This window comes from Anomaloglossus baeobatrachus, chromosome 2 (genome assembly GCF_048569485.1).
Source record: "Anomaloglossus baeobatrachus isolate aAnoBae1 chromosome 2, aAnoBae1.hap1, whole genome shotgun sequence".
NCBI lineage: Eukaryota > Metazoa > Chordata > Amphibia > Anura > Aromobatidae > Anomaloglossus > Anomaloglossus baeobatrachus.
The window spans coordinates 592,153,099-592,168,880 of record NC_134354.1 but is presented as its reverse complement, the minus strand read 5'-3'; the positions used below and the strand labels follow the sequence as shown (position 1 = coordinate 592,168,880).

General features: G+C 44.9%; 1 protein-coding gene across 3 annotated transcripts in view; it reads right to left on the bottom strand.

Annotated features, from left to right (window-relative positions):
* The window catches only part of TBC1D4 (TBC1 domain family member 4), a 193,571-nt gene that overhangs the window by 54,081 nt on the left and 123,708 nt on the right, over nucleotides 1-15,782 (bottom strand). For all 3 annotated transcript variants that reach the window (XM_075336810.1, XM_075336811.1, XM_075336812.1), the window contains exons 5-7: nucleotides 11,384-11,516; nucleotides 286-377; nucleotides 65-175 (exon numbers count right to left, since the gene is read on the bottom strand). In XM_075336810.1, the coding sequence (XP_075192925.1) occupies nucleotides 65-175; nucleotides 286-377; nucleotides 11,384-11,516 (336 nt within the window). The remainder of the gene's footprint in view (nucleotides 1-64; nucleotides 176-285; nucleotides 378-11,383; nucleotides 11,517-15,782) is intronic.

Below are 15,782 nucleotides of genomic sequence, written 5' to 3'. Positions count from 1 at the left end.
TCATATGTTGTAGATATCACCCAATATGAGTGCAAGATGCTTTATCCAAATGAGCACCATTTACCGTCTGCATCTCTCCAATATGAAGATGGGTTTTCTGCTTGGTCTCACACAATTGTCTTAGGTGAAGTATGACAAGCTCGTTCTCCTCCTGGTCACTGGTCGCTTTCATTTTCTGACAACAGAATACATAGATATGGTTACCACAGAACCACAAAAATGATATACAATGGATTACTACTTAATGGAAGGCTATAAGAAGTTAAAGCGATGTAGGATCCCAACCTGGACTTTTTCAAAAATATCCGCTTGTTCATTATCAGAGAGCAAGGACAGTTGTCTCTGTATAATCAGCTTGGCTCTGGGAGGGTACAGCCCTAGGAAAAAAAGACATGGCCCATTGGAACAATGAAAACAATAAATGGAAAGTAAAACACTAAGGGGTACTTTGTACGTTGCGACATCGCTAGCATCGGCTAGCGATGCCGAGCGCGATAGTACCCGCCCCCGTCGCACATGCGATATATTGAGATAGCTGCCGTAGCGAAAATTATCGCTACGGCAGTTTCACACGCACTCACCTGCCCTGTGACGTCGCTCTAGCCGGCGCCCCGCCTCCTTCCTAAGGAGGCGGGTCGTGCGGCGTCACAGCGACGTCACACGGCAGGCGGCCAATAGAAGCAGAGGGGCGGAGATGAGCAGGACTTAAACATCCCGCCCGTCTCCTTCCTTCCGCATAGCCGGTGGAGGCAGGTAAGGAGATGTTCCTCGCTCCTGCGCCTTCACACACAGTGATGTGTGCTGCCGCAGGAACGAGGAACAACATCGTATCTCCTATTGGTGCGACATTCTGAAAATGACCGACATTACACAGATCACCGATTTTCGACGCTTTTGCGATCATTTATCGGCGCATCTAGGCTTTACACGTTGCGACGTCGTTACCGGCGCCGGATGTGCGTCACTTTTGATTTGACCCCGACGATATCGCAGTAGCGATGTCGCAGCGTGCAAAGTACCCCTAAGACCAAAGGTGAGTATACATATATTATATATATATATATATATATATATATATATATATATACACATACACACACATATCTCTCTCTCTCTAGAAATATGATCCTCAACTATCCATCCACTCTCTATTGCTGTGCCACATGTCCAAAATTTGTGTAAAATTATGAGATACTTTTCAAGACAATTTCTCTTGAGCATTCCCTAGGATTATCTGGAAATCCATCAATTATTATCATATTCTAACATTTGATTAAACTAATTCTTCACTCAGCTCATTGAAGTTCATTAAAATAAAGTGATTCAAACGCTTATGTCCCATTGTCTAACATAACTGTGCAATGTAAATAGGTTAAGCAATGAAATGACGTGGCCAAAACTGCTGGTTCACCATTCACTGAATCATTTATATGTGCAAATAAATGAACATTGCTTGCTTATACATTGTGCAATGTACATAAAAGTCGGGTCTTTCCATGATATGCTAAATCTGGCCTCATTCACACATCTGTGTTGTATCCTTTATTTTCACAAATACCACATGTACCCATTATAATCTATGGTGTTATTCACATTTCCATCTTTTTTCAAGTACTGTGTATTCAATGCAAAAAACATGGAGACATATCCGTTTTTTTCCGGCAGCACGGATGATAAGTACCAATACAAGTCTATGGGTCCATGAAAAACACGTACAGCAATAGGATGACATCCGTGTGCTGTACATGTTTAACAATACAAATTATAGGAGAAGCTTTGTAATTTACTTATTTCATGGTCCATCCGTGGAAAACACAGAAGACACACTGACCCAATACACAGAGGACACACTGACCCAATACACAGAGGACACACTGACCCAATACACAGAGGACACACTGACCCAATACACAGAGGACACACTGACCCAATACACAGAGGACACACTGACCCAATACACAGAGGACACACTGACCCAATACACAGAGGACACACTGACCCAATACACAGATGACACACTGACCCAATACACAGATGACACACTGACCCAATACACAGATGACACACTGACCCAATACACTGATGACACACTGACCCAATACACTGATGACACACTGATCCAATACACTGATGACACACTGACCCAATACACAGAGGACACACTGACCCAATACACAGAGGACACACTGACCCAATACACAGATGACACACTGATCCAATACACAGATGACACACTGACCAATACACAGAGGACACACTGACCCAATACACAGATGACACACTGACCCAATACACAGAGGACACACTGACCCAATACCCAGATACCACTGATCCAATACACAGATGACACACTGACCCAATACACAGAGGACACACTGACCCAATACACAGATGACACACTGACCCAATACACAGATGACACACTGACCCAATACACTGATGACACACTGACCCAATACACTGATGACACACTGACCCAATACACTGATGACACACTGATCCAATACACTGATGACACACTAACCCAATACACTGATGACACACTGACCCAATACACAGATGACACACTGACCCAATACACAGATGACACACTGATCCAATACACAGATGACACACTGACCAATACACAGAGGACACACTGACCCAATACACAGATGACACACTGACCCAATACACTGATGACACACTGACCCAATACACTGATGACACACTGACCCAATACACTGATGACACACTGACCCAATACACTGATGACACACTGACCCAATACACTGATGACACACTGACCCAATACACTGATGACACACTGACCCAATACACAGAGGACACACTGACCCAATACACTGATGACACACTGACCCAATACACTGATGACACACTGACCCAATACACAGAGGACACACTGACCCAATACACAGATGACACACTGATCCAATACACAGATGACACACTGACCAATACACAGAGGACACACTGACCCAATACACAGATGACACACTGACCCAATACACTGATGACACACTGATCCAATACACAGATGACACACTGACCCAATACACAGATGACACACTGACCCAATACACAGATGACACACTGATCCAATGCACAGATGACACACTGATCCAATACACAGATGACACACTGACCCAATACACAGATGACACACTGATCCAATACACAGATGACACACTGATCCAATACGCAGATGATTCACTGAGACCCAATACACTGATGACACACTGACCCAATACACTGATGACACACTGACCCAATACACTGATGACACACTGACCCAATACACTGATGACACATTGACCCAATACACTGATGACACACTGACCCAATACACTGATGACACATTGACCCAATACACTGATGACACACTGACCCAATACACTGATGACACACTGACCCAATACACTGATGACACACTGACCCAATACACTGATGACACACTGACCCAATACACAGATACCACTGATCCAATACACAGATGACACACTGACCCAATACACTGATGACACTGACCCAATACACTGATGACACACTGACGTCACACTGATCGAATACACAGATGACACACTGACTCAATACACAGATGACACACTGACCAATACACTGATGACACACTGACCCAATACACAGATGCCACACTGACCCAATACACAGATGACACACTGACCCAATACACAGATGACACACTGACCCAATACACTGATGACACACTGACCCAATACACTGATGACACACTGACCCAATACACTGATGACACACTGATCCAATACACAGATGACACACTGACCCAATACACTGATGACACACTGACCCAATACACAGATGACACACTGACCCAATACACAGATGACACACTGACCCAATACACTGATGACACACTGACCCAATACACAGATGACACACTGATCCAATACACAGATGACACACTGACCCAATACACAGATGACACACTGACCCAATACACTGATGACACACTGACCCAATACACAGATGACACACTAACCCAATACACTGATGACACACTGACCCAATACACAGATACCACTGATCCAATACACAGATGACACACTGACCCAATACACTGATGACACTGACCCAATACACAGATACCACTGATCCAATACACAGATGACACACTGACCCAATACACAGATCACACACTGACCCAATACACAGATGACACACTGACCCAATACACAGATGACACACTGACCCAATACACTGATGACACTGACCCAATACACAGATGACACATTGACCCAATACACAGATACCACTGATCCAATACACAGATGACACACTGATCCAATACACAGATCACACACTGACCCAATACACAGATGACACACTGACCCAATACACAGATGACACACTGACCCAATACACAGATGACACTGACTCAATACACTGATGACACACTGACCCAATACACAGATGACACACTGATCCAATACACAGATGACACACTGACCCAATACACAGATGACACACTGACCCAATACACAGATGACACACTGACCCAATACACAGATGACACACTGACCCAATACACAGATGACACACTGACCAATACACAGATGACACACTGACCCAATACACAGATGACACACTGACCCAATACACAGATGACACACTGACCAATACACAGATGACACACTGATCCAATACACAGATGACACACTGATCCAATACACAGATGACACACTGATCCAATACACAGATGACACACTGACCCAATACACTGATGACACTGACCCAATACACTGATGACACACTGACGACACACTGATCGAATACACAGATGACACACTGACTCAATACACAGATGACACACTGACCAATACACTGATGACACACTGACCCAATACACAGATGACACTCTGACCCAATACACAGATACCACTGATCCAATACACAGATGACACACTGATCCAATACACTGATGACACTGACCCAATACACTGATGACACACTGACCCAATACACAGATGACACACTGACCCAATACACAGATGACACACTGACCCAATACACAGATGACACACTGACCCAATACACAGATATCACTGATCCAATACACAGATGACACACTGACCCATTACACTGATGACACTGACCCAATACACTGATGACACACTGACCCAATACACAGATGACACACTGACCCAATACACAGATGACACACTGACCCAATACACAGATACCACTGATCCAATACACAGATGACACACTGACCCAATACACAGATACCACTGATCCAATACACAGATGACACACTGACCCAATACACAGATGACACACTGATCCAATACACAGATGACACACTGATCCAATACACAGATGACACACTGACCCAATACACAGATGACACACTGACCCAATACACTGATGACACACTGACCCAATACACTGATGACACACTGACCCAATACACAGATGACACACTGACCCAATACACAGATGACACACTGACCCAATACACAGATGACACACTGACCCAATACACTGATGACACACTGACCCAATACACTGATGACACACTGACCCAATACACTGATGACACACTGACCCAATACACTGATGACACACTGACCCAATACACTGATGACACACTGATCCAATACACAGATGACACACTGACCCAATACACTGATGACACACTGACCCAATACACAGATGACACACTGACCCAATACACAGATGACACACTGACCCAATACACTGATGACACACTGACCCAATACACAGATGACACACTGACCCAATACACTGATGACACGCTGACCCAATACACAGATGACACGCTGACCCAATACACAGATGACACACTGACCCAATACACTGATGACACACTGATCCAATACACAGATGACACACTGACCCAATACACAGATGACACACTGACCCAATACACTGATGACACACTGACCCAATACACAGATGACACACTAACCCAATACACTGATGACACACTGACCCAATACACAGATACCACTGATCCAATACACAGATGACACACTGACCCAATACACTGATGACACTGACCCAATACACAGATACCACTGATCCAATACACAGATGACACACTGACCCAATACACAGATCACACACTGACCCAATACACAGATGACACACTGACCCAATACACAGATGACACACTGACCCAATACACTGATGACACTGACCCAATACACAGATGACACATTGACCCAATACACAGATACCACTGATCCAATACACAGATGACACACTGATCCAATACACAGATCACACACTGACCCAATACACAGATGACACACTGACCCAATACACAGATGACACACTGACCCAATACACAGATGACACACTGATCCAATACACAGATGACACACTGACCCAATACACAGATGACACACTGACCCAATACACAGATGACACACTGACCCAATACACAGATGACACACTGACCCAATACACAGATGACACACTGACCAATACACAGATGACACACTGACCCAATACACTGATGACACACTGACCCAATACACTGATGACACACTGACCCAATACACAGATGACACACTGATCCAATACACAGATGACACACTGATCCAATACACTGATGACACACTGACCCAATACACAGATGACACACTGACCCAATACACAGATGACACACTGACCCAATACACTGATGACACACTGACCCAATACACAGATGACACACTGATCCAATACACAGATGACACACTGACCCAATACACAGATGACACACTGACCCAATACACTGATGACACACTGACCCAATACACAGATGACACACTAACCCAATACACTGATGACACACTGACCCAATACACAGATACCACTGATCCAATACACAGATGACACACTGACCCAATACACTGATGACACTGACCCAATACACAGATACCACTGATCCAATACACAGATGACACACTGACCCAATACACAGATCACACACTGACCCAATACACAGATGACACACTGACCCAATACACAGATGACACACTGACCCAATACACTGATGACACTGACCCAATACACAGATGACACATTGACCCAATACACAGATACCACTGATCCAATACACAGATGACACACTGATCCAATACACAGATCACACACTGACCCAATACACAGATGACACACTGACCCAATACACAGATGACACACTGACCCAATACACAGATGACACTGACTCAATACACTGATGACACACTGACCCAATACACAGATGACACACTGATCCAATACACAGATGACACACTGACCCAATACACAGATGACACACTGACCCAATACACAGATGACACACTGACCCAATACACAGATGACACACTGACCCAATACACAGATGACACACTGACCAATACACAGATGACACACTGACCCAATACACAGATGACACACTGACCCAATACACAGATGACACACTGACCAATACACAGATGACACACTGATCCAATACACAGATGACACACTGATCCAATACACAGATGACACACTGATCCAATACACAGATGACACACTGACCCAATACACTGATGACACTGACCCAATACACTGATGACACACTGACGACACACTGATCGAATACACAGATGACACACTGACTCAATACACAGATGACACACTGACCAATACACTGATGACACACTGACCCAATACACAGATGACACTCTGACCCAATACACAGATACCACTGATCCAATACACAGATGACACACTGATCCAATACACTGATGACACTGACCCAATACACTGATGACACACTGACCCAATACACAGATGACACACTGACCCAATACACAGATGACACACTGACCCAATACACAGATGACACACTGACCCAATACACAGATATCACTGATCCAATACACAGATGACACACTGACCCATTACACTGATGACACTGACCCAATACACTGATGACACACTGACCCAATACACAGATGACACACTGACCCAATACACAGATGACACACTGACCCAATACACAGATACCACTGATCCAATACACAGATGACACACTGACCCAATACACAGATACCACTGATCCAATACACAGATGACACACTGACCCAATACACAGATGACACACTGATCCAATACACAGATGACACACTGATCCAATACACAGATGACACACTGACCCAATACACAGATGACACACTGACCCAATACACTGATGACACACTGACCCAATACACTAATGACACACTGACCCAATACACAGATGACACACTGACCCAATACACAGATGACACACTGACCCAATACACAGATGACACACTGACCCAATACACTGATGACACACTGACCCAATACACTGATGACACACTGACCCAATACACTGATGACACACTGACCCAATACACTGATGACACACTGACCCAATACACTGATGACACACTGATCCAATACACAGATGACACACTGACCCAATACACTGATGACACACTGACCCAATACACAGATGACACACTGACCCAATACACAGATGACACACTGACCCAATACACTGATGACACACTGACCCAATACACAGATGACACACTGACCCAATACACTGATGACACGCTGACCCAATACACAGATGACACGCTGACCCAATACACAGATGACACACTGACCCAATACACTGATGACACACTGATCCAATACACAGATGACACACTGACCCAATACACAGATGACACACTGACCCAATACACTGATGACACACTGACCCAATACACAGATGACACACTAACCCAATACACTGATGACACACTGACCCAATACACAGATACCACTGATCCAATACACAGATGACACACTGACCCAATACACTGATGACACTGACCCAATACACAGATACCACTGATCCAATACACAGATGACACACTGACCCAATACACAGATCACACACTGACCCAATACACAGATGACACACTGACCCAATACACAGATGACACACTGACCCAATACACTGATGACACTGACCCAATACACAGATGACACATTGACCCAATACACAGATACCACTGATCCAATACACAGATGACACACTGATCCAATACACAGATCACACACTGACCCAATACACAGATGACACACTGACCCAATACACAGATGACACACTGATCCAATACACAGATGACACACTGACCCAATACACAGATGACACACTGACCCAATACACAGATGACACACTGACCCAATACACAGATGACACACTGACCCAATACACAGATGACACACTGACCAATACACAGATGACACACTGACCCAATACACAGATGACACACTGACCCAATACACAGATGACACACTGACCAATACACAGATGACACACTGATCCAATACACAGATGACACACTGATCCAATACACAGATCACACACTGATCCAATACACAGATGACACTCTGACCCAATACACAGATACCACTGATCCAATACACAGATGACACACTGATCCAATACACTGATGACACTGACCCAATACACTGATGACACACTGACCCAATACACAGATGACACACTGACCCAATACACAGATGACACACTGACCCAATACACAGATATCACTGATCCAATACACAGATGACACACTGACCCAATACACAGATACCACTGATCCAATACACAGATGACACACTGACCCAATACACAGATGACACACTGATCCAATACACAGATGACACACTGATCCAATACACAGATGACACACTGACCCAATACACAGATGACACACTGACCCAATACACTGATGACACACTGACCCAATACACAGATGACACACTGACCCAATACACAGATGACACACTGACCCAATACACAGATGACACACTGACCCAATACACTGATGACACACTGACCCAATACACTGATGACACACTGACCCAATACACTGATGACACACTGACCCAATACACAGATACCACTGATCCAATACACAGATGACACGCTGATCCAATACACAGATGACACACTGACCCAATACACAGATGACACACTGACCCAATACACAGATGACACACTGACCCAATACACAGATGACACACTGACCCAAAACACTAATGACACTGTACCTTTTTTTTACCTACGCGTTTAAATACGGACGTGTGAATGAGGCCTTTGTCTGAACATAGTGAGCAACATACGAATAAGGCTGTGTGCGCAGGGTGCGTTTTTGAAGCGGTTTTTGGTGCACTTTTGGTGCAGATTGTGGCCCAAATCTGCATGTCTTTCTTCATGCCAGCAAAGTCAATGAGAATTCTAAAGTGCTGTGCGTATGTTGCTTATTGTTTATTTGCAGATTTGACGCAGAAAAAAACTGCAGCTGGTGCGTTTTGTTCTGCATTTTGCAGCCTTTCCACCCATTAAAAAAAGCCACATGGCACAAAAACGTACCAAAAAACGCACCAAACGCATGCATTTTTACGTGCATTTTTCTGCCAGGAAGTGTGGATTTCATGCAGAAAGTATCTGCACCGAATCTGCAGCATGCGCACATACCCTTAAAATGAACAATGTTTTTACATGAATACGTATCTGCCATTGAGAACAGATCATTTAATGTGATCACTTAGAAGATCATCTACTCGTTCACATGGATTAGTTAGGAGCTGACATGTGTAAAGGCCCAGTCACACTAAACAACTTACCAGCGATCCCAACAACGATACAACCTGATAGGGATCGCTGGTAAGTTGCTAGGAGGTCGCTGGTGAGATGTCACACTAAGCGACGCTCCAGCGATCCCACCAACAACCTGACCTGGCAGGGATCGCTGGAGCGTCGTGGAAGCATGCTGCGCTTGGTAACTAAGGTAAATATCGGGTAACCAACTCAATATTTACCTTGGTTACCAGCGCACACCGCTTAGCTCTGACTCCCTGCACACCTAGCCACAGTACACATCGGGTTAATTACCCGATGTGTACTGCAGCTACATGTGCAGAGAGCAGGAGCCGGCACCGACAGCTGAGAGCGGCGGACGCTGGTAACGAAGGTAAATATCGGGTAACCAAGGTAAGGGCTTCTTGGTTACCCAATGTTTACTGTGGTTACCAGCCTCCGCAGAAGCCGACTCCTGCTGCCTGCACATTTAGTTGTTGCTCTGTCGCTGTCACACACAGCGATCTGTGCTGCACAGCGGGAGAGCAACAACTAAAAAGTGGCCCAGGACATTCAGCAACAACCAGCGACCTCACAGCAGGGGCCAGGTTGTTGCTGGATGTCACACTAAGCAACATCGCTAGCAAGTTGTGCATCAGCAGCGATGTTGCTAGCGATGTTGCTTAGTGTGACGGAACCTTTAGGCTTTGTGATACCTTGTATTGTGTGAGTAGTTTTGTAGGTGTAAATGATGGCTCATACCTTCAATTCGCTCACAGAGTTTGTGTAGCGCGTGCATAGGACAGGCTTCACATAGCTTGATCTGCGTCTTGGCATTTTGCAGAGCAGCAGCTGTGTTGAACGCTTGCTTTAAGGTCAGCATGACTTCATCCACCTGATAAATGTGGAACAATATATAAAAAATAATAATTTATAAAATATGGGTTTATTGGTCCTCCTTAAAAGGTCCAAAATAGTCTTCCACATTCTTCAAAGAAATATTAAGTAGTGGCTGAAAGAGTTGCCACCTGGAAATTGTCCCAGAAAAGAAAGTATTTCTCCCAGAAAATTATTGCAATGACACATTTTTATACTTTTTTATTTCCTTTGTGTTTATTGCAACAGCACAAAAAAGAATTGGACATAATTTCACACAAAACACCAAAAATGGGCGGGACAAAATTGTTAGCACCTTTCCAAATTTGTGGGTAAACAACTTTGTTTCTAACATGTGATGCTGGTTCAAACTCACCCATAGAAAGTAAGAGGTGTGGGCAATATGAAATTCACACCTGAAACCAGATAAAAAAGGGGGAGAAGTTGACTAATCTTTGCATTGTGTCTGTGTGTGCCACACTAACCATGGAAAACAGAAAGAGGAGAAAAAAAAACTTACTGAGGATTTGAGAATTAATATTGTTGAAAAATATAAAAAATCTCAAGGTTACAAGGCCATCTGCAGAGATCTTGATGTCCATGGTGTCCAACACAATCAAGAAAGTTACAACCCATGGCACTGTAACTAATCTCATTGGATGTGGATGACAGAAAAAAATTGATGAAAGGTTGCAACGCAGGCTAGTCCATATGGTAGATAAGCAGCCCTAATCAAGTTTCAAAAAAATTCAAGCTGTTTTGCAGCCTCAGGGTGCATCAGTGTCAGCATGAACTATCCATCAGCATTTAAATTAAATTAAATGCTATGGCAGGAGACCCAAGAGGTCCCACTGCTGACACAAAGACATAAAAAAGCTAGACTGCAGTTTATCAAAATGCATGTAAGGCTAGTTTCACACTTGCGTTGAACGGCATCTGTTGCATTGCATTGTGTGACAAATGCAACGGATGCGTTGCATATAATGGTACAACGGATGCAACGGATCGTACAAAACAACGGAAAGCTTTTTTTTTTTTATTTATTTTTTTTTTTTTCTTCTTTACAGTTTTACGGCAGCAGACTACTGTGAACGATCAGCTGATCACCCGGCTACCGGGTGCTCAGCTGATCGCTCTCAAAAGCCGGTTGCCGGGCGCTCAGCTGATCGTTCACAGAAGCCGACTGCCGGGTGCTCAGCTGAGCGCTCTCAAAAGCCGGTTGCCGGGCGCTCAGCTGATCGTTCACAGAAGCCGGCCGCCGGGCACTCAGCTGATCGCTCTCAAAGGTCGGCTGCCGGGCGCTCAGCTGATCGTTCACAGAAGCCGGCTGCCGGGCGCTCAGCTGATCGCTCTCAAAAGCCAGCTGCCGGGCGCTCAGCTGACTGTTCACAGAAGCTGGCCGCTGGGCGATCAGCTGAGCGCTCTCAAAAGCCAGTTGCCAGGCGCTCAGCTGATCGTTCACAGAAGCCGGCTGCCGGGCGCTCAGCTGAGCGCTCTCAATGGCCGGCTGCCGGGCGCTCAGCTGATCGTTCACAGAAGCTGGCTGCCGGGCGATCAGTTGAGCTCTCTCAAAAGCCAGTTGCCGGGTGCTCAGCTGATCGTTCGGCCACCGAGAGACAAAATAAAGTTTCTGTGATTAAAAAAAAAAGATGAGCATGCGCAGTGAAAAATAAAGGATTCCGCCGCTCAAAAAACGTTACATGCTGCGTTCCTTCCGCCCGGCGGAAGCAACGCAACGTCAGCCAGCGGAAGCAACGTAGGAACTTTTGGCACAATCCGTGATCCATAAAAGTCTATGGGAAACAGCGGAATCCGTTAACGGTTAACAGTCTACAGCTTGTATAAGTCATTCATCATGAAAAAATTGATAGTATATATTTTTTCAAAAGAGGAGAGTACAAAGTCCAAATCACTTAAAAATAAATTTTTATTAGAAAAAATAGCACCAACACCATTAAAAAAAGAGATGTATGCAGAATATCGATATAATAACAGGACTAGCAGCATTCAGAAAATGGCATAATAACTTCTCATTACCATCCAAATAAAGTGACATGTGCCTGGAGCTCAATCAGGGCTACTATGGATACAAAACAGACCTATATCATAAATATAAAGTGTATGCAGTGCAGTCAATTGCACATATCCCACTAAAAAGGCAAACTGGTTCCAAAAACCGCAGCTACTATGAAACGAGCAACTGGCCCATCACCCCTGTGGGTCTGAAAATATAACGTGCCACCACCCAGTAAAAAAGAGATTCACACTACTGTGTGGTAATCAAAGCAGATAAAAACATACTGCGATGCATACCGTGGGCACAGCGCAGAGGATGTTTGTATAAATACATATCCACCGCGCCGTGGACCGCGGTAAGTACAAATAGAATATTGAGTAGTGAATTACCTGGGAGGAAGGAGTACCATGTGCTGCTGTTCTAAACGACCCGACGCGCGTTTCGCACCCGGCTTCAACAGGGGGCGTGTCGGGCAAGAGGAAACACGGGAGTTAAATATCTACACCCGACCAATCGGGGGAACTGTAGCGCTTGAGTCAGCCCTTCTCCACCCCATCAAGAAGACTTCCTGTCAAGCGACCTTGGAACGCAACCTGCGCAACGCAACGTGTGCAGCACAGCAATGGGGGCGGCGTGTGCGCCCTCATATGCAAATTTATTTCTGGGTGCCTGGGAGCGTGACATCTTCTTGGGGGAGGCCAACCCTGGTTGTAGTAGCATCCATAATTGGATGCGCTACATTAATAACATTCTGTTCATCTGGGATGGCACCCCCAATGAATTACAGGAGGTCATGCAGCTGTTGAATAACAATGACCAGAACATAAGATCGACATTCAAGGAAGGCAGAGAACTGGACTTTTTGGACATTTTTGTGAAAACACTCGATAATGGTTTTTTGTCTACATCTATTTTTAGGAAGCTCACCGCCACCAACAGCCTTCTGCATGCATCCTCCTCTCATCCTAAGTCAGTCATCACAGGAATACCAACGGGACAGTTCCTATGAACCAAGAGAATTTGCTCGGATTTTGAAACATTTGAAGTACAAGCTGGTAAATTGGCACAAAGGTTTCTGGATAAAGGGTACAGCAAAAGGACCATCAGAAAAGGTTTTCATCGGGCCAAAAAAAACCCCAGAAGCTCGTTGTTGTTTGCCAATGATAAGGTCTCCATTAATCCGAGTGGCAATCAGAAGGAATAAGCCAAACAGGTACGATATATCACCACGTACCACAAACGTTGGGGAACAATGAGAGACATCATATCTCAACATTGGGGGATTTTGCGTTCAGATCCGGCTTTGAAAAGGGTGTTGCCTGAAAAACCTCTTATTACAGCCAGGAGGTCGAGAAATTTAAAAGATACATTGGTGCACAGTCAGTTTGACCCACAGTTGAAGGACAAGAAGATGGTGCCTATGTCTGACCAAGGTTTCTTCCCATGTAGCTTGTGCAAAGCTTGTGCTAATTTAATAAAATCTAAAAGTTTTGAAAATTTTGATGGGTCCCGTAAATTCACGATTAGGAAACATCTCACGTGCTCCTGGAAGGGAGTCATCTATTTAGGAGAATGCCCATGTAAGAAATTGTATGTGGGCCTCACCACTCGTGAATTAAGGCTATGTGCGCACGTGTGCGTAATTCATGCAGTTATGCTGCGCTTTGTTGCGCAGCGTAACTGCATGCGTCCTGCGTCCCCTGCACAGTCTATGGAGATTGTGCAGGGGCCGTGCGCACGTGGCGTCTTAGAGCGCAGCGCTTCGGCTGCTGCCCGAAGCGCTGCGTTCAAGAAGTGACATGTCACTTCTTCCGTGCGCTTTGCCGGCAGCTCCTGCTCTGTCTATGGCAGGAGCTGCAGGCAGAGAGCATGGAATCGGCTTTTTTTTTTTCTCTACGGACATTTTCTGCAGTGATTTGAAGCGCACATGTGCTCATCAGATCGCTGCAGAAATTTCTGCAGGGCTAGTACGCAACGTGCGCACATAGCCTAAAGATACGGTACGAGAGCATTGTAGGTACATAGCTAAGGCCAAAACTGTGGAGGACAACACCTTATTGAAAACATTACCACGGCATTTCAAGGAGTTTCATGGCTGTAATCCCCACTCCTTAAAAGTTAAGGCCATTGATCAGGTTGTTCTCGGCATTAGGGGAGATTTGGGGAAAATACTTGCTAGAACTGAAAGCCGTTGGATATTTAGGTTGGGTACCCTCAGCCCTCAGGGTCTCAATGAGACCTTGGGCTTTGGGGCCTTTTTGTGAGACA